The 19848-nt window shown below is 62.0% G+C and overlaps 3 protein-coding genes across 3 annotated transcripts; 2 read left to right on the top strand and 1 right to left on the bottom strand.

Moving 5' to 3' along the window:
* The first annotated feature begins 1149 nt into the window (after positions 1 to 1149).
* On the top strand, positions 1150 to 5136 carry LOC119036148 (lipocalin). Its single transcript, XM_037127822.2, has 6 exons — positions 1150 to 1330; positions 1646 to 1779; positions 2311 to 2384; positions 2521 to 2637; positions 3315 to 3410; positions 4194 to 5136. The coding sequence occupies exons 1-6, from the start codon at positions 1220 to 1222 to the stop codon at positions 4217 to 4219; spliced, it is 558 nt and encodes a 185-aa protein (XP_036983717.2). The 5' UTR covers positions 1150 to 1219; the 3' UTR covers positions 4220 to 5136.
* Positions 5137 to 7186: 2050 nt separating this feature from the next.
* Positions 7187 to 12645, bottom strand: GLT6D1 (glycosyltransferase 6 domain containing 1). Its single transcript, XM_037127640.2, has 6 exons — positions 12617 to 12645; positions 12144 to 12279; positions 12015 to 12094; positions 9425 to 9469; positions 8241 to 8378; positions 7187 to 7856 (listed from the first exon to the last, which is right to left on the bottom strand). The coding sequence occupies exons 1-6, from the start codon at positions 12643 to 12645 to the stop codon at positions 7187 to 7189; spliced, it is 1098 nt and encodes a 365-aa protein (XP_036983535.2).
* A 1774-nt stretch (positions 12646 to 14419) lies between these two features.
* LCN9 (lipocalin 9) lies at positions 14420 to 19585 on the top strand. The gene is made up of 6 exons (XM_053667643.1): positions 14420 to 14525; positions 14746 to 14881; positions 14973 to 15046; positions 15413 to 15523; positions 15768 to 15869; positions 19434 to 19585. Exons 1-6 carry the CDS (start codon positions 14420 to 14422, stop codon positions 19583 to 19585), a joined length of 681 nt encoding a protein of 226 aa, XP_053523618.1.
* The last annotated feature ends 263 nt before the right edge of the window (positions 19586 to 19848 follow it).

Raw genomic sequence — 19848 nt, 5'->3', positions numbered from 1 at the left:
AAGGAAAAGGCACCAGCTGCTCCCACAGCGACGGGTGTTGACAGCCCAGGATGGCCGCTGGGTGGACCTGGAGTCCTCCAGGGCAGGGCCACATCAGGATAAAAGGCCCAAAGGTACAGAGACATCATCAGGGAAACGCAGCCACGGGCTCAGCCAGTCCACTGTCTCCTGTCTGCATCTTACCCCGGGAACCTGGGGCTGTGGGCACCGCTCAGCTCCCGTCCTAAAGGGCTGTGTGAACTTCTGCACGTGAGTCTCATTAGTGTCCTTGGGTGACCCCCACAGAGGGGGTGGGGCGCTTGCTCTCCGGGCCATGAGGATGCGCCAGATGTGCATTTAACTCATCAAGAGCCTTCCAAGCTGGCCCCCGACATCGCAGTGCCTGCGCTGGGTCCCCAAGGCTGGGCAATCAAGGGGCCAGCCAGTGTGAGCCCCAAAGGGAGAGCCAGGCTCAGAGTCTCGCAGCCCAGGCCCCCACCGACCCCTCCGCCACGCCTGCCATGCCTGTGCTCCCACCAGGACCCCCTGCCGAGACCCTCCGATGCTGGACCCCTTCCTGGGCCAAGGAAGGCCCGGAGTGAGGTGGGGCTGCCACCTGACCGTCCGCAGGGACACCCCCTTGGTGACGGGCCCCAGCAAGAGAGCTGCGTCCCGGCTGAGAGAGCGGGAGACATTTCCGGGAGCCACTCTCCCTGTAGCTGCGTGTGAGGGTGGTCCCAGCAAGGCAGGGCCAGATGGCACCTGGACCTGGGACACAGGTGGGTGCAGTGATGACCAGCAAGCCTGTCCTGTTGGAGTGGCTGACCATCCCAGGGGCTCCCAGGGCAAGAAGGTGGCGACCGCAGGAAAGGGCCCTGGGTCGCCTGCATCCTGACCCCTCCCCCACTGCAGGGGGGAGGGGGATGGGAGCTCCCAGGAGGAGCAATGGCTGGGAGGCGGGCGGTGAGTCTGCCAGACGGGCAGACATACCTGAATCCTCCCCCCTCCTCCCACTCTCCCGGGACAGACGCGCAATGTGGCCAAACTGCCCTGACAGCACTCACCCCCCACCTCACCCCAGCGACACCCTGCACCTTTAGACGCAGACGGGTGGTGCCACTCCCACGGGTGTGATTCTGGAACCTCCAGGGAGTCCGGGCTGGACGAGGGGCCGCCGGAGGACGTGTGCGAAGATAAGGCACCGGCTGCCCGGCCTTTGCTCCTGCTGGCCCCTGCGGCCATGGCCCCCGAGGGAGGGACCCTCCTGCTGGTCACCCTGAGCCTGGGCCTGGCCAGCACCCAGCAGACTCTGGAGGAGGTGCCCGTGCAGCCAGACTTTGAAGCCCGGAAGGTAACTGTGCTGGCCCGGGGGCCAGACTGGCCTTGGCCCAAGGACGTGGGTGCCAGTCTCCCAGAACCTCGCTCAGGGGGTCGGTGGGCAGGACACAAGGGACGGAGGTGGGCGAGGGTGCCGGGCACTGAAGGCCTGAGAGAAGAGTGTTCACGGGAAGGAGGCTGACCACTGCCCCTGCCCTGGCCGGCGGCCCACGGGCCTTCGCCCCTCCCCCGGGGGTTCGTGACCCCCTCAGGACTCATCACTGGGGAGAGGCCTGACAGCCAAGGCTGCAGGCTCCGGCAGCCGCCCACCCCAAGCCTGCCCCTGCAGGTGGAGGGACGCTGGCTCACCGCCCGGCTGGCTGCCAGCCACACACGCCTGGTCTCCCCCGAGGACCCCTTGAGACTGGCCCTCCATTCCATTGGGACCCGGGACCAGGACCTGGAGTTCGTCTTGTTCTGGATGTAAGCGTGGACCCCGCAGGTCCTGGCAGGGTGCTCAGGCACAGGGGCCTCCCAAGGGACAGTGACAGTGGTTAGAACAGAGGACACAAGTCACTGAGCTGGGGGGCTCGAGATGCTGAAGGGTGGGCGGGAAAGATGCACACCCAGCCACCCAGCAGTCCTCACAGAAGACCCCAGGCAGGGCTGGGGGCCGGGGGCCGAAGGCGTGGTCAGTGCACAGCGCCCAGGTGGTTGGGGACACCAGTCCTGGGTCTCCACCCCGAGACCTGAAGCTCCGACGTAGGGGAAACTGGATCCCACCCTCCTGGGAGGTCTGGCTCCGCCCCAGACAGGCACCCTGCCCCTCACTGCAGCCCCGCAGCCCCTCCCAGCCCCGTGGACCCGCTGTGCTGTTCCGGCTGGTGGCCCTCCAGAGCCCAGGCGAGCCTAGAGCCTCAGGGGGTACCAGGGACCTCAGCGGGGCAGAGTGGGGGCCGGGGCGCAGGGACAGGCGGGGGGCAACCCCGTGTCAGCTCCTCTCTCTCTCCCCAGGGGAGGGGGGGTGTGTAAAGGGGTCAACATCACTGTCCACCCGACGGGACTCCAAGGCCAGTACCATGGCGCCTGTAAGTAGCCCCGCCCTTGGCCCGGGTCTCACGCTGGGAGGAGGGGATGCCTGAAATTGGCCGTGGGGGCAGGCTGGGCCTGAGGGTGGAGGAGAGAGGCGTCACCTGTCACCGACCCGGGGTCTGTCCCCCACAGTTGAGAGAGGCGGCAGCATCCTCGTCCGCTTCGTTGGCACCGACTACAGCAGCCTCATTCTTTACGTCCGCTTCCAGGACGGCGGCGGCGAGGTCACCAGCCTGTGGGCGCTGCTGGGTAGGTGGTGGTTCTCCCCAGCACTGCGCCCTCCGGAGTCTGCCCAAGGCCTGTGTTTAGTGCCCCGTGTTTCGGGGGTGGGGAGGGCTTTGGCCCGCGGGGGCCCTCTCAGTGCTGCGCCTGCATGCCCCTCAGCCACCCTGGCCCCACGTGCCCAGCCATCCACCCTCTCACACACCCCTCACCTCCTCCTCTCCATCCCACCTGCGCTGCCTGCAGGGCGTGTCCTGGGAGTTGGCTTCCCCAGGACAGATCAGGAAAAGCTCCGCCCCTCCTCCAGCCGTGGACTTAGCAGTCACTCAGTCACTTGGGGAGGGAGGAGGCACGTGGTTCTGAGAGCAGACGGAGGTGTGGGAGGGGCCAGGGCACGTCCGAGACAGGGTGGGGCCTCATCACCGGTCTCGCAGGCTGGGGAGGGTCATGGGGTTAGGTGGGGCTGCTGGGTCACACAGCAGCTGCGCTGTGAGCAGCGGGACCCTCTGGTTGTCCTTGACAAGGGAAGAGGGCCTGACCGGCCCCTTCCAGAAGTGCTGAGCCTGCTCTGCTTCTTGAGGACATGGGGCAGGTGGGGGACGAGGGCTGCGACCAGGGCACCAATCTGGCTGGTGGGCAGTGGGCTTGAGCCTGACTGAGAGCTGGGAGGAGGGGCCCCTTGCCACCAGCCCCTCTGATTTCAGCCAGAAGAGTGCCCGGGGACCCCAAGTGGCTGGGGAAATACCTGGAGTATGTCAGGAAATTCCAGCTACAAGAAGCACCTGTCTTCAACCTGGATGGTGAGCGCCGCCCCGCCCCTACCCTACATCCGGCCTGCTGGTGGGGTCTGGAGCCTCACCTTCTGGGCCTGGAAGCCCACTGGTGACACCAGCCATGGGAACAGAACCGTTGGAAATGCCTCCACAGCGCCCAGTGTGGTCAGGCCTGTGCTGGGCACCTAGCCACCTGAGTTCGTGGTCCCCTGAAATGTGGTAACTTGGGCACCAGCGTGTCTCCCTTTGTGGATGTGGACACCAAGGCGCTGAGAAGTTCAGAGACAAGGCCAAGGTCACACAGCCGGGAGCAGGAGTTGGGGGGTGACCCCTTTTCCCTGCATATTCTCCCTTGGGGAACATTTAGTCGGTCAACAAGCACAGGGGCCAGGCACTGCTATGGAGCGTGGGATGCCTGGGGAACAAGGCAGACACATTCTCCAGCCCCTGTTTAGGCCCCACGGGGACACTGATTCCCCGACATCATTACCCTGTCGAGTGCTCGTGGGCGGGGTGGGGGACCAGGCTGTGTGGCAGGGCGGGAGGCGGGCGGAGGGCAGGCGGGGCAGGCTGCCTGGAGGCAGAACTCGTGGGCTTGCAGCAGGAGCAAAAGGTCTTGGGGGCCATTGAGAGGGCATGGGGGGCTGTGACAGGACGGGCTGCCACCGGGGTGCTGGACAGCAGCCGGCAGGGTCACCCCAGGGAAGACGCTGGTTGTGCCCTGTGTGCGCGACCCACTGATGGGTGCATGGATTGCTTTCAAAATGAGCAGACAACCTTGGAATCCCACCTGTTCTTTTCTCTCCACAGCCCAGTGTCCCCCACCTGATGCCTAGGTCAGGGCCATCCCTGCGGCTCCTGTGTCTCTCTCACCTGAGCACATGCCTTTCGACCCCTCTGCTTCCCGAGGAGACCTTCCCGCCTGGGCCCGCACCACCCTCGTTGCCCCCCCTTGCTGTGGTCACCAGGCCTGCCAACCCATGATTGAGGGGCCCACGGGCTGGAGAACACTGGGTTGTGAGGACAGGCAGGTGGCCTGGAGCACAGCGCCACAGTCCAGCGGGCAAGCCGTGGTGACCCCGTGAGGGGACAGTGACCCTGTGAGGAGCTAGGCTGGCACTCTTCTGACCTGCCTCACCCAGGTCCTGCCCTGGGACAGTCCCTGCCTGGGTCAGAGGGGCACTGAGTGACCGGGCTCCCCAGGCCCGCACACCTGCATGCAGGTGAGCTGAGACAGGTCACACCCCCCGACCCCCGAGAGTCGACCCCCGAGAGGCGGTGCTGGATGGAGGGTGCCCATCTCTGCTGGGGAACCGGGGCCACCGGCCGGCCGGGCAGGCTCAGGAAACTGGGTCGGGGCCTCCACACTGCAGTCTGGAAGCACCGGGGAGACAGGTACAACCAGCTTCTGCCCCGGGCACGCCCTCCGCACCCAGGGCCAGGCTCCCCGGTCGAGGGGCGGCATCTGCACCTGGGCAGGGCGGCGAGGAGCGGCTGCTCCCTGCACGGCAGCTCCCTCCAGGCCCTCAACCCCCGAGAGGACAAGCGTAAGGGACACGTGCTCATACGATTAGCTTGAAACCTGCGGACCTTGTGTGGACAAAGTGTTAGACAGCCTTGCTCTGGGACGCGGAAGAACGCGACGTGGGAACAGATCTGGGGCACTCCTGCGGAGCCGTGTGCAACTTAAATATTAACAATCCTTGCGTTCACCTGCACATTGAAGCATCCGACCAATATTAAACGCGACGTTTCCCCCAACTGCACACCTGAACCTCAGCTCCCTGCCAAGAAATAAACGTTTTGAAGCGTTTTAGACCGTAGTCATTCGAAAGCATTCGTGGTGGGCACTAGGCGGGCGTGGGCAGAGCAGAGGCTGTGGGCTGGGTGCGGGGGTCATTGGGCAGGAGTCCCGGGTGCCCAGCAACAGGCAAAACCATGAAGCCAAGCAGGACCATGTCCCCAGGCGGTGGCCCTCGAGAGGACGTCTGGGCCTCAGCTGGGCTTCAGCTCCAGGCCCAGAGAAGCGGCAGAGCCAGGTGAAGGGGCACCAGGGCTGCCGCAGGGCCAGCTGCGAAGGCCAGGGACCCCCTGCCCAGTGCTGACCAATCAGTGGAGACCAGACCCTGTGGAGACCAGACCCTGAGGAGACAGGGGCTGAGGGAGTTGTGCGGTTCGGGGAAGCTGATGAATGTTCATTGGGTCCTCCAGATACCAGCCCACCCAACGCCCCCCCCCCACTCCTTCCTTTCCCATGCAGTCTCTCTCTCTGAGCATGCTCAGACTTCTCCTCCCTCTTTCATCCCTCCCAAGCCTGCTGTCTCTCTCCCACTCGCGTCCTGAGCCCATCTCTTCCACTCACTTCCTCTACCTCTGTGACTTTCTGAGTAAACATTTGCTTACAGCCTGAGTCTCAGCTCTGAGTTCTTTCTTAGCCAGAACTCAAATTCCGAGGGTGCCGAACTCAGGTCCAGTCCGACTCCAGTTGCGGGCAATGTCCTGGGGCCATCTTCGCCACTAACAGATCTGCCACTCCAACAACCAGCATCGAATGGCAGGGGCTAAAATTGTGCGGCGTCAGCTCGGGGACAGAGAGGAAGGCCTCGGACATTAGACAGCAAGGCAAGAAATGAATGCAAGTCACGATGTAAGTTATCCCCTCTCTTACAAAGTCACTGTCCCCATTGGACTGGGGCCTACCCTACTGACCTCATTTCACCTCTATACATACTCCACCTCCAAAGGCAGCCCCATTCTGAGGTTCTGGGGGCTTAGGGCTTCCACATACGAATTTGGGGGACACATCAGGCCATACCCTTACTCAGCTTTTTCACACCATCAAAGAGGGTTAAGAAGAGCACCATACTGTGACTTTGGACCCTTCAGCCTCTTAAGGACTCTGGAACCCCTCACTGTCCTGAGCCACCACAGTGCTCTGGGCTGCCCACGTCTTTGTCACTTCGAGAACTTTTGAACTTTCAAAAGAAGTGCCACTCTGTCTCCCCTCCCTGGGGAAACCTGGCAGCTTGAGAACATAGTTCCACTCTTAAGGGTTTCCTATCCCTTATGGCCTCTCCAGTGGACCTCCACAGAGCTCTGTGCATGGCTCTCATTAAAAACATGAATAAAATGCCCTGGCTGGTGTGGCTCAGTGGTTGGAGTGCCTGCTTGTGAACTGAAAGTTCACAGGTTTGATTCCTGGTCAGGGAACATGCCTGTGTTGTAGGCCAGATCCCCAGTAGGGGGCGTATGAGAGGCAAGTGATCAATGTATCTCTCACACATAGATGTTTCTCTCCTCTTTCTTCCTCCCTTCCCCTTTCTCTAAAATAAATAAATAAAATCTCTAGCAAAATAAAGCCATGGATAAAATGTCTATAACTTACAAAGTGAACTTGAAATCAATGTATTTGGCAGAAAGTCCGCCCCATCCGGTCGCAGGGCGAATAGAACAACAGCTGTGGGAGGATTAGACGCAGCAGTGAACAGCCCGAGACTGAGGATACTCCGGGTCAGCCCGTGAGTGTTTATTCCTCCCTTTGTATGTTGTCTTCGGCCCCTGGTACATATACCATACATTTTCTCTGAACCGGAGTCTTTCTACAGGAAAAAAATCATCTTAGGCCTCCAAGATAATTTCCAGGCTACCCACCACTGTGGCTGAACCGCGAAATAATCGCCCTTTTATTCTCTCTCCTGCTTCAGCCAAACTGGGCGGTTGAATATCACGAGGAGGAAAGCTCCTGTTGGCTGGCTGTCTGCGGCCTGTGGGCGGGGCCGGAGGCCTGTGGGCGGGGCCGGCGGTCACAGGCCCCTCTTGGTGAGCTGCAACACCTTGGCGCGCTGCACCTGCAGGGGCTGGGAGAGGGCCTCGGCCCAGCTGTACTCTGGCGACAGCAGCTTGGTGGGTTTGTGCAGGAAATAGTACTTGTTCAGGTGTCTCTCGTAGGTGCTGTTCAGCCCGCGCTTCAGGTCGTGGGCCATGCCTGTCAGATATGCTTCAATCAGGTTTAAGACGTGCGAGGGCGTGCCCCCCACCAAGGCGCCGTCATAAAAGAAGTCCCCCTCTCCAAACGGGATGCAGGCAGCAGACCCGGGCCTCCTCTCGTAGGGGAGAGTCCTTCTGTCTTTAAAGTACCACCAGGGGTGGAGCTGGGCCACGGCCGAGCCCAGGATCTCCGCCCCGACGTCGCTCTGGAAGACCTGGTTCACACTCATACTGAAGAGAAAGTCGACCTCCCCCTGGATGTGACTGAGGATGTATTCACCCAAGTTCTTCATGCGCAAGAGGTTGAAGTCGGGCCACCAGATGTCCTGTCTGATGGTCAAGACCCTGAATGTGTGCAGGGGGACAGGCTGCAGGGGTGGCAGCTGGTACCAGTCGTCCACCATGACGTAGAAGATGACCCGGTGCCCAACCATGAAGTGCTTGTTCGCTGATCGCAAGAAGCGCTCCAGGTACTGGTTGGCAGTCCTGCAAAACACACGCGTGTGGCAAGGAGCTTATTCCCCAGGCACACATAGGTCCTGAGAGAGCCATCGGTGCTCCAGGACACTGGGTGGGTACGGCTGCGGTGGTGGGAGGGGCTGGAGTTTGAGCTGTAGGTGAGTGGAGGAGCCTGTTGTGAGCCGGGCCTGAGAAAAGCTTCCAGAGTTTGAGGACAGCAGCTGGAGGGAGAAACGAGTGCTACGTGGGTGTTAGTCAAAGCTGATGACCCAGCAGAGGAGGGGGTGAGGGCCAGGCCCGCCCTGGGGACAGTGGTTACGGGCATACGAGCACCTCTTTGGAGGCAGAAGGGCCGTGGGCCCTTGTAGGGCTTTGGCAGCATTGAAAAGATCCAGGGTGCATGGCCCCCACCTGCCGGCAGCAAAGACAGCCAGGCCCACGGTGAGGTTCTGCGTCCTGTAGTATCTCCGCAGGGCCTGCCTGTCGAAAGTGCCTTCCCAAACGACGGGGGCCAGCCAGCCGGTGGTCGTCACGACGTCAGGCCGTTTCCTGTGGACCCAACGAGAGGCAGGTGCAATGAGCGGTCCTGCGTTCGCTGTGGCGGCTGCAGAGGCTGCGGGCTCTACCAGCGAGCACTCGCCGCCGGTGCCCGGCGCCGTGTGAAAGGGTGTCACATTGCTCACCCAGTCCTGCTGGGCTGGCTGCCCTGGGCACTGTCACGGTCCTTGTTCTGCATGCAGGGAAACTGAGGCACGGAAGGATTGACTCGCAGATGCCAGAGTTGGTCCCTGCGAGTCTGCATGGGAGACCTGGCCAGTCTCTGCCTTCCTCACCACCCCACCTGCCCTCGGAGCCCAGGGCCCACCTTCTTCCAGCTCTGGCTGCCTCCACCGAAGCAGCACAGGCTGAGATCAGATTAGATTGGTGCCTGAGGCCAGCACTGCCCGCTGGCAGCTGCCGTCTCCCTCCCCTTTTCCTACCAGGTCTCAGGATGATTTTATTTGACCTCCCCCCTCATGCTTTAAGTCTGTCTTTGCAATGCAGCAGAAATGAACAGGCCACTCCAGAAAAAGAGGGAGACGTTCAGTTTGCTTTCAATAACAAAACAGTAGCAGGATTTCAGAGACACAAAGCAGGTTCAACCGTCAGAACCATCCCGTGCAACCCCCTGAGTGGGCCTCCTCCTGCTGTGCACCTGTCCTGACCGACATGGGAGAAAAGCAGCCTACAGTGTGCAACAGCCACTCGCAATCAACAAGACCACCTCTCAGAGACAGAGGAATGGCGGGGAACTAGCTCCCCGTGGTAAAGAGCAGCTACAGCATCCTGCAGCTGCAGTCCCACCCCGCTGAATGCTTCCTCCCCGGGATCAGGGACAAGCCAGCTGCCCGTTCTCTGCAGGGTGAGGAGGGCACCGTCCCGGCAACTCGGTGAGAGGAAGGAAGGAACAGGCATCCGATTGGAAAGGAAACTTGGACTCCTACTTTTGCAGATGACTGGAAGGCCACACAGAAAGTCCTCGGGACTGGGAAACACCCCGTCAGCCCAGTGCAGCTGCACCGTGTGTGGGGTGGGATGCAACACGTCGCCCTTACCTGGGGTGGAACCAGTCCGGGAGCCGGAGTTCTCCTGCTCGGTGCCTGCGTGCGAAGGGAAACCGAGTCAGCACGTAAACCACCGTGCGCAAGTATCTGCCCAGCCCCACGCCTGGCGGGCCACTCGGCACGGTTTCCACAGCTGAACACACAGCCCCACTGCTCCTGCCCTGGGGGTGCTCACACGGAGAAGCCGGAGTGCTCCCCAAGGCGGTGCTAACAGGGGACTGGGCTTCTGGGAGCATAAGTGGCTCGTCCAATGCAACTTTGGGGTCTAGGGAGCCGCTTGGAGAGTGAGAGCTGGCCTGTTCTGGGAGGGCCAGGCAGCCGGAGGGAGCACGCAGTCCAGAGGGCTGCAAACCCCTGGCAGCAGCCGGAGTGTGCATCCAGGCAGAGGCAGGTGTGATTCCCTTGTTCCTCACACATTTCAATACACGGTTCCCCTGGCATCTTAGTGCGCCTTTAAGTTAATTATTCAATCATCTCGCTCCTTAGCCACTCCCTCCCATAACCCTGGGGTATTTTGTAAGTGGGGGGGGCATCTGTTCTGACAGGATCAGAAATGTCCATGATCACAGATATGTCAACATTGGGTTCCCCAGGAGTTACCGTCAAAACCTGAATTGCTCAGGGACACACATCGCTAAAAATGTGAAGTGACGAAGGGAAGACTTACTAAAAAGTCACCCTCCATTTAGGGTGCTGGTGCTGTGAACTCTGGGGTCCCCCAGAAGCACTGCGGGGTAGACTCACGGTTGGAGGAGAGGGTCCTGACCTCAGGAGCCGTGGCCCACCAGAGAGATGTTAAACCGCAGCAGAGCCAGCCTGGTCCCGGCTAGGGGAGGCCAGCCAGACTGCAGCACGACTGCTCCACGCGCCGGCCACAGCTCCCCAGCCGTTCACACCACACCACCACCCACCACCGCCCACCACCGCCAGCCGGCCTCTCAGCCCAAACCACATTCTCACAGGTCCGGTGGCTTCCAAACGGAGCCCTCTGAGCAAGAGGTCAGCTGCCTCACAGGAAACCACTCCCACAGGTGCTGACCACAGAGCCTCAGACCCAGGGGCCCCCACTGCCCTCGGGGCTCTGCCCACAGACGCCCTCCCAGCTGCTCGTGACTTCGGCCAGATGGCAGCCCAGCCCCAGGTCCCCCAGGGGACCGTCCTTCGCTGAAATGGCCCAACGCTGCCCTCGTGTGTCCTGTCTCTTCCCTGCTGCACACACAGCATGCACAGCATACACGTGCTAACCTACTACGCGCACACACCGGTAGACAGTTTCTGGCCCACGGCAGGAAGCCCCCACCGGGTACCCCGGGACTCACGCCTTTGCCTTTCTGTCCCTCCTGTTCTGCCTCCCAGCCTGTGGGTGTGTGAGCACAGACCGGGCAGCAACACGCCTGTCCCTCGGGGGGATGGCCCTTTTGGGATTCAGACAAGCACCAAGCAGTGCCTCTGCCTGAGGCTGTCCCCGTGGTGCCAGGGGACCGCTGCCCGAGGATTCATTGTTTATTGGAAGCCTGTGGCACCTCAGCGTCCTGTAGCTTTATTTGCTAAATGTGTCCTCCCTGTCCGTAAATGACATTCTTTAAATGGAGACATGCTTACACTGTGGATTTGAACATAACCGATTGCGATTTGAATCACAAAAATCCTGGAAAACATTCAGATCCACCTATTTACTCACTTTTTTAAAAAAGGTTTTATTTATTTTTAGAGAGGGGAAGAGGGAGTGAAGGAGGAAAAGAGGGAGAGAAATATCCATGTGTGGTTGCCTCTCACATGCCCCCTACTGGGGACCTAGCCCCCAACCCAGGCATGTGCCCTGACTGGGAATCAAACCTGCAACCCTTTAGTTTGCAGGCCAGCACTCAACCCACTGAGCCACACCAGCCAGGGTTGTTCACTCACTTTTTAAGCAAATAACCATGAGCACCTACACGTGACAGGAGGAAGCTGCCGCGTGGGTGTGCATCCGAGCCCATCCGGGGGCCTGTGCGTGGCCCGCGGACCCCTCCCGGGGAGGAGAGCCGGTCTCCATCCTAAAGAGCTGATCTCAGTCCTCAGGTGGCATCCACGGGAAGAGACACAATGTGTCACACAGGGACCCAAGCCTGGGGTTGGTGTTCGCTTCTGTTATTTTGCATCGTTAATTGGTTTTACTTTATTTCCTTGTTTTTGTTTTTTTAAAAACGCTTTGCTGTTAGAGAAGTTTCCCAGGGAAAGGCTGTAGAGCTGCTCCCTGACACCCCCACGCCCGTCCCGCCATTGCCAACGACATGTCTGGCGCTTGTCCCAGTGACGCAGGCCCGGCTCCCGGCTTCTTCAGCCGTCCCCCCCAGAAGGGTCCTGGCTGGGACCCACGTGGCCCTTCGTGACCCGGGACCCCTCGGCACCTGGACTGCTCACTGGCACCCGGACGGTGCCTGGGGACGCACCGCTGAGTGTTCGAGGATGAAAGCACCTCTGTGCCACCCAGACAAGGTGACGTCCCATCAGTGTCAGGGGCGTCATTGGCGTCTTTGGGCAGAACCCAGTGGTGGGAGTGCGGTTCCCGGTCCACACGGCGACGGCCAGTCCCGGTTACCTGCGGCAGTGCTCTGCCACCAGCAGCGCCAGCAGCAGCCAGGCCAGCAGCAGCAGCTTCCTCCGGGGTCTCGTTCTCATCTGCAGGGAGAGGAGACAGATGTCCGGCTCAATCAGGAAGGCACCTCACCGCTGCCCCCTTCCAGCCAGGGGGCCAGTTGCAGACATCAGGGCCAGCCCCCGGACGCTTGGCCTTGGGGTCAGAAGCCCTGTTCTGGAAGCCCCTCACATGCAGCCCCGGAGCCAGAGAGACGCGGCCGCCCTGACTGGAGAGGCGCCGTGAGCCAATCAGACACCAGGCTTGAAGAAAACGGAGCGTAAATGTCTCTCTCTAATTTTATGTCGCTCGGTGCGAAACGACAGGGCCCGGGTCTACGGAACTAAACACGAACACGTTATAAAAACGAATTTGCCTGCTTTCTCTAACCCCCTGTAACGTGGCTGCCAGAAAACAGCGTGACGAAGGCAGCTCGTGTGGCGTCTCTGCTGGACAGTTTTTGGACATGGCCACCCGGCTGCCTGTCCTGCAGGGCTCTGGCCCCCCAATGTGACGTTGAAGAAATGCCACAGGGGTGGGTAGGACGAGCCCCTCTGGCAGCGTACCGCGGCAACGTCCGCCAGACTTCCCACATCCCTCCGACTGGTCCCTTCACCTCGGTCCCCGTGATGTGGGAGACACCCGAGGAGGTCCTGCGAGGGTGGAGGCTTCCACGTGTCTGTCCTTGGTGTCACTGCCCCGCTCCCGGGTGGCTGGGGCTTCTGGGGGGGTGACGTCAGCAGGCCCTTTGATGACACGAGCGTGGGGAAGCCAGTCACAATGCTGGCTGGCCAGCAGGGGCTTCTCCTGGCTGCAGATGACAGCCTTTGTGCCTTCGAATAATTAAAGGATGTTTGCGAGTGAGCTTTTCGTTTCCTCTGCTGTCCCCTCGCTCCCAGGAGGAGTCACATGGGGCTGTGACTCTGTGCCTGGAGGCAGGCGGGGGGCACCCTCTGTCTTCCTTCCCCAGACGAGGTCCAGTCCTGCTTTTCGGGTTTCTAAGCACTCCTCTCTCCGATTATAGAGATGACGCAGCCACGTGGGCCCCGTCGGTGTGTGAGGGCACAAGGAGCAGTGGCCACATGCGGTCCCTGTTCTGCAGAGGCCACCAGGATGTGAGCCTGCTCCTGAGGCTGGGTCAGGTCTGGACAGGTGGACACAGGATAGGCTTTTGAAGGGCAGGCTCTCTCTATGGCAATAACACCCGCGAGAAGCCATGGTCTCTCTCTGTTACCCTCCCACATTCAGCTCCTTTCATCAATGTCTGGGGACAGTTCTACACCACCAGTATCCACACATGCTCCCATCTACCCCTCTACCCACCGTCCATCTGTCCGTCCAGCCACCCACCCACCCACCCACCATCCACCCACCATCCACCTTCCATCCACCCACCATCCACCATCTACCCACCATCCATCCACAAACCAGGGACAGCAAAGCAGGACAAAGTGGAAGGCCAGGGGTTAGTGAGGAGGTGGGTGAGGCGGGTAGGTCCTCTTCACCATCATTACCCCTCCTCTGTCTGTCTCTCTGTCCGCATGGTACCTGCTGTCCTGCTGGAATGGGGCGTCGCTGTAACCCTGCACCTGGAGCACAGCAGGTGCTCAATAAGCAAGATAGAGACCAAGACACAGACCCTGCCTGGGTTTAAAATGGGGTTTTCTGTCCTGCTCAGCCCCCGACCTGACCACCAGCCCGCCTTGTGTCCAGACACGGCGTGGAGAGATGGGGGACTTCCCATCACAGCTCTGGGACCCCCATCGGGACGAGGAGAGGGAGCGGCACGGCCACCACTCATATGCCCTCATGTCTGTCTTCTTCCCCTTGTTTCTTAAACTCCAAATATCTCTCCTGTTCTGGCCCCACAGCCTGGGCCCCTTGCCCTCCGGAGGTGTCCCCTCCAGGACTCTGCGGAGTTCCCCCCAAAGTCACAGTCATGTCTTTGAGACCAGGGCGCCCCTTGCAGCATCCTGCACACGTGGCCACACAGAGTGCTGAAATGCACTCCCATGGCCGCTCCCAGGCCAGGTGGGCCAGAAGCGGCCAGACGGAGCCCTTGGGAGACTGGTTGGCCACCCAGAGAGGCCAGTGAGGCCCCAGTGTCACCCGCGGCCTCTATGGGGGGCAGGGGCTGGGGCCCAGGGCACCTGGCTGCCACCATCCCGCCTGTCCCACTTTCCCTACCACTGGATGCTCGGTCAAGCAGGTTGCAGGGTGAGCCCATTGCTGGCTGGACACTGTGAGCTCCGAGGGCGGCAGGCGGCCCTTGGCTGTGTTCCCATTGTGAGCAGGATGTGTGGGGAGGACCAGAAACCGCAGCGCAGGGGGCAAGAAGGGCCACCTCGGGTGAGGCGCCCGGCGGAGGGATGGCACCTCGGCTGCTGCTCTTGCTGATGCTGCTGAGCCGCGTCCCCGCCCAGGAGCTCAACCTGCGAGCCATCGTGCACGGGAACTACAATATGACCAAGGTGGGTCTGGGCACCGGACGCCTGTCCCCCTCCACCTGGGCTGGCTGCCCTGTGACGTGGGCCCTGGGGTGGGGGCCCGCCTCTCCTTCCCCAGCTGTGACGGCAGCCTGGAGGAAAGACGGGGTCCCCGGAGGGCAGAGGTCGGCCCGGGGGCCTGGCCCGGAGGTGCAGGGAGCCCCAGAGCCATCCTGCAGGCCCCCGCCCTCGGGTGCCCCTGTCCGCAGGTTTCAGGGTGTGGCATGCTATTTCCATGGCCTCGGACGACATGACTCGGATCGGAGAAAACGGGGACCTGAGGGTCTTCATCGAAAAAATCGAAAGCTTGAATGACGGTGGCCTGAAGTTCTCCTTCCACTTCATGTGAGTGCTGCCCAGGAGGTGGGGCGGGGAGGGGCCAGCTGACCGACCACCCACCGCCCCCTGCCCCCGCCCTGCCCCGCCCCATGTGCAGGCTGCTCGGGGACTGCGTGGAGGCAGCCGTGGTCTGCCAGAAGACCGACAAGAATGGGGAGCACAGCCTGGACTGTGAGTGGGCATCGTCCTTCAGCACCGGGCCGTTTCCCAGGGAGCTCTGATTTAGGGGACTTTAGGGGACCCTTGGGTGGCTTCTGCCCAAGCGAGAGGATCCGGCCTGGCATACGACCCCAGGGGCCTCACTGGCCCCCCGTTGTGAAGGCTCGTGGCTCTGCGCCCCAGGCAGGCGGGCACTGGAGGGGCCCACAGAAGACGGGGCCCTCTGAGTGGCACTGGGGGCTCAAGCTGCCCTCCTACAAGTCCTGGCTGGCCTGCCGTCCACCCCCTCGGCCCCACGGCCCCACAGCACCCGGGCACCCCGCTTGTGGATGCCAGGACGGTGCTGGGCAGGGCCGCGCTGAGCCGCGTCTCCCACAGACAAGGGGAGCGGCAGGGTCCTGCTCTGGGAGACCGACTACAGGCTGTACGTCACCTTCTACATCCGCAGTGTCAACAATGGCACCGTGACGCAAGTGCTGGCACTTTACGGTACCTCCACCTCCCGAGGCCTGTCTGCCTCCTGAGGCCCCTCCCTTGAAGACAGGCCCCACCCACTGGGGTCCCCCCACGCCCCAGGTTCCCACCTCCATTGTTCCCACAGACAAACCCCATCGTGTGGTGAGGGTCACGCCCCTCAGCCTCAGTGCTGCTGAGACCCCCTCCGGAGACCCTCTCTGCACAACATCGTCCCCAACAGCCCATGAGGGACCCCAGCCTGCTGTTCTGTCCTCAGGACGGTTTTCAGATCTGGGCCCCAGCTTCCTGGCCCGATTTGAAAAAATCTGCAAGAGATACGGAATTGGGCCACAGAACATCATCGACCTGACCAGCCAAGGTAGGGTCTGAGGCTTCCAGGGAGGAGCTATGACCCCCATAGCTCCTGGCCCCAGTGTGGGGAGCCCCAGGGTATGGGGAAGAGCAGACCCCGGCAAGGCCCACCTGAGCTGGCTCTGTCTCCCCAGATCCGTGCACCAGATACTAGAGATAGAGGAGACCCCGGCTACCGCGTTGGTGCGTGAGCTCCGCCGGGCGTGTGGGCGCTGTCCCGGGGCTGCTGGCACCAATGACCACACTCGGGGTGACTCAGAACAACGGTTCTGAACCTGGCATTGGGCGTCCCAGGGCCCCGCCCCTTCTGGAGTCTCTGGGGAGGGTCCTTCCTGCCTCTCACAGCTCCTAGTGGCTGCAGGCACCCCTGGCTTGGTGGCCCCACCCCTCTAGTCTCTGGTTCCATGGTGACACGCCTTCTCCTCTGTGTCCACGTTCCCCTCTTCTGTCTCCTACAAGGACCCTGTCACTGGATGGAGGCCTGGACAGTGTGGGAGGATCTCACCTCAAGAGCCTCACCTGAATCGCACCTGCAAAGGCCATTTCCAAATTAGCCCTCAGGCACAGCTGCCGATATTGGGGTTTGAACTTGGACACAATCTGGGGGCACCATGCTGATATGGTAGTGGCGAAGGGTGACAGGGGTCCCTCTGTGTCCGTCCTCATGACCTCATGGGAGCCTACGAGGATCTCAAAATACACGGTGAGCGAGGAAGTGTGTGTCCTTCCTTCAGAGCCTGCCCAGGACACGTGAACGGGCTCCTTCCCTATCGCCTCACCCGCCGAGCCCTATAGGGCGGCTCCTTGCCTCCCCGTCTCCCCCTGGGAACAGGGACCAAACCTCCCGCTCGTGCTCCTGGGCGCTGGGTGGGTGCCACAGCGCAGGGCGAGGAGGGGGCCCCACTGGTGCTGGGCACCCCCCGTCTGAGGGGCGGCCTCCCTCCTCAGGTGAGCACGGCCTGAGACCCTCCCCACGCCCCGCTGGCCCAGAAATCCCCAGGAACAGGACATGGTCCGGACAGTCATGGCTGGGGTCAGCCCCAAATTCCAGGGGATCCCCCATCACGATTCACACTCTAGGGTGCTGGGAGAGCGCACCCCGCCCAGCCCCGGGGTCTGCTTGTCATAGCTGAGTCTGGCTGCCACAGGACCGGGGCTGCAGGCACCAGTCCTCTTCCAGGCTGGGGTGAGGGGTGGAGAGCTCTCTTCCAAGGTGCCAGACTCCCAGACAGAGCAGCTTCCTGTGGGCGGGTGGTGAGCTGGGGCGGGTGGTGATCAAGGTTCCGGACAGGCGACTCCCTCTCCGGAACCTTGGTCCTGCCTGCTGGGCTGTGGCAGGGGACGCGTCGGCCGCTGCCCACTCGGCCGTGGCCTGCTGTTGCAGGCAGCTGGCATTTGGTAGGTCTGCCCAGAAGGACACTAGGAGGTGGCTGCTGGCAGTGTGTGAGGGCACCCTGGGACCACGGAGCTGCGTCGCCCCTGCCTGTGGAGAGGGTCCCCAGAGGCTGACCCCAGATCCGTGGGGCCCCAGGCTCTGGCTGTGTGAGCCCGGCTGTGGCGCACGGTGTGGGGCCGGGGCCGTCCTGTGGGCTCCTGCGGCCCAACCCGACCCGCACGGATGGGAAACAGTGCTGTGGGCAGGGGGCCGGGCTGCAGGGTCCAGGGCAGAGCAGACTCCGGTGGGGCGTGAGGGCGCCACGGAGACAACACTGGGGCAGCGGAGGTCACACCTCGGTGAACGACTCCGACGAGAGCGGAGAGCGTGCACCTTCCAGAGCGAGCAGGCCAGGCCAGGACAAGGAGTGGAAGAGACCCCGGTCACCGCAGGGGCCAGAGGCGCGGACACCGGCGAGTTCCCCTCGCTGCCCGAACTCGCCCCCCAGCTACAACTGAAGACGAGTTTCTTTCCAGTGACAGAGGACGCAGCACACCCCGCCCGCCAGTTCTTCGATCAAAGCACATGAGGGGACAGGCTGTGGGGTTCCCGGCTGCGGGCAGCCCGCTGCCACTGGGGGGGCTCTGGCGCGGATGCCGGCAGCATTTTTGGAGGCTACGTCGGCAGGGGTGGGGGCTCGGAGGTACTGAATTTCCTGGCTGACCTAGGGAGGGGCTGCGCCGGGGCCCTGGGCCCCCACCTTGGTGGCATGGATTCCGGACGGGCCAGTCTCCGGCAGTCCAGCCAGAGTGTGGGAAGCCCCGCTGGGCAACAGGGGGAGATGCCTGGAGGCAGCCCTGTGAGCGACCGGTTTCCTTCCAGGAGGCGTGTCCTTCTCTCTTGGCCGTGGTGACAGAGGGCAGGAGGACGGTCCCCCAGTGTGTTTTATCTGGAACACTGACATGGGGGAGGACCCACTGGTGGACACTTTCCCTTCTCTGCCAGGATGCCCGACGGACACAGGTTCTGCTTGGGGGGGGTCTGAGAGCAGAGGACGATCCAGGCTGGCCACCGTCTGCCCACCAGTCACGAGTCTCTTCCCTTTGGGCACAAAGCCCTGGATGGGGACAGCCCAGCGCTGCCCGAGAAGCTCAGGCCGGGTGCCTGTGGCCAATCCTGCTGCACCACGTCTGCCCAGGTGCTGGTTGCTAGGAAACGGCCAAAAAGGAGGGAAGCGTGGGCCTGGCCGCAGACCCCAGGGGCCCACAGGCACACTCAGGAGGAAGTGGGTCTCAGAACCAGGGGCGCCAGGAAAACGGGCCTCGCAAGGTCTCAAACCCACAGTGCGCAGCACGGGCCGGTTCTGTCCAGCTACACCAGGAGGGCGGCACTGAGGGCTGATCTGGGGGACGGGAGAGGGCTGGGCAAGGACATCCCATCCTGTACCGCGGTGCCACCGCAGGGCCTGCCACTGTCCCTGCACAAGGCAGGCAGTCAATCGGGTTCAAGGTCTGGGGTAGCTTGAGTGCACGTCCACACCCTGGGGGGCAGGTGCAGCCCTGCAGGCCCCTTAGAGCCTGGCCTTGGGCAGTGCGGCCCATGCACCTGCACCTGTGCACGCCCACCCCTGTGCACACCTGCACCCACCTGGCTCTGACATGGCCGAGTCCCTGTGTCTCCTCCCCTGCGGACTGTCCCTCCAGACCCTTTGCCCATTTTTCAGGTCGTGTTTGTTTCCCTTGCCGCATCTCCCGCTGCACGTCGGTTGCACCCCCTCCTCCGAGGGGCAGACACCGTCCAGTCCCCCGTCTCCGAGCTCCCATTCAGAAAAAACCCTCACTCTCCCGGGCCCCTGGCTCTCCAGCGCCTGCACCTCCCCTCCCGTCCCAGGCGTCTGCAGGGCTCTGCTGACTCTGCCACCAACCAGCTGCGTGACCTTGGTCATGTTTTCAAGATTTTATTTTTTATTTGTGTTTAGAGAGAGGGGAAGGGAGGGAGAAAAGGACAGAAAGAAACATCAGTGTGTGGTTGCCTCTCTCACACCCCCTACTGGGGACCTGGCTCGCACAGGGAATGGAACCGGTGACACTTTGGTCTGCGGGATGCCACCCAACCCACCGAGCCACACCAGCCAGGACATTGATCATGGCTCTTGGCCTCTCTGGCCTCGAGCTCCACACCTGCCATGTGGAGAAGCGCACCTGTACCACAAGGTTATCATCACAGGGAACGAAGGCGTGGACGCTACTCAGGGCACGTATCACCAGTGTTGGCTCAGGACTGTCCCCGCCATCATGATGGTGGAGAATGAGCCCCACCAGCCCACCCGTGGGTCTGCGCCCGCCTAGCCGTCACCAGCTCTTAGCGCCGACAAGGAGTCTGGCACACAAACACCTCAGTGACATTGTCCTGGCCACACCTGTGTGCTGAGCCAGGAGCAAGAACACATTCTGTCCTGCTTCAAGGTCAGGACATCAGGGCTGCACTCTGAGTCCAGGGTGGGCAGACTGACATTTCAAAGCCAGCGTCCTGTTGCTGGGATGGAGGGTGACCTTGGCTGTGCCCAGGGTGGGGGTGGGTGGAGTCGCTCTCTTGGAGGCAGGGACAGCCA

The sequence above is a fragment of the Artibeus jamaicensis genome, unplaced genomic scaffold (assembly GCF_021234435.1).
Source record: "Artibeus jamaicensis isolate MK-2021 breed Jamaican fruit bat unplaced genomic scaffold, CSHL_Jam_final contig_471, whole genome shotgun sequence".
NCBI lineage: Eukaryota > Metazoa > Chordata > Mammalia > Chiroptera > Phyllostomidae > Artibeus > Artibeus jamaicensis.
The sequence above is the reverse complement of the archived record's forward strand: the minus strand, read 5'-3'. Positions and strand labels throughout refer to the sequence as shown.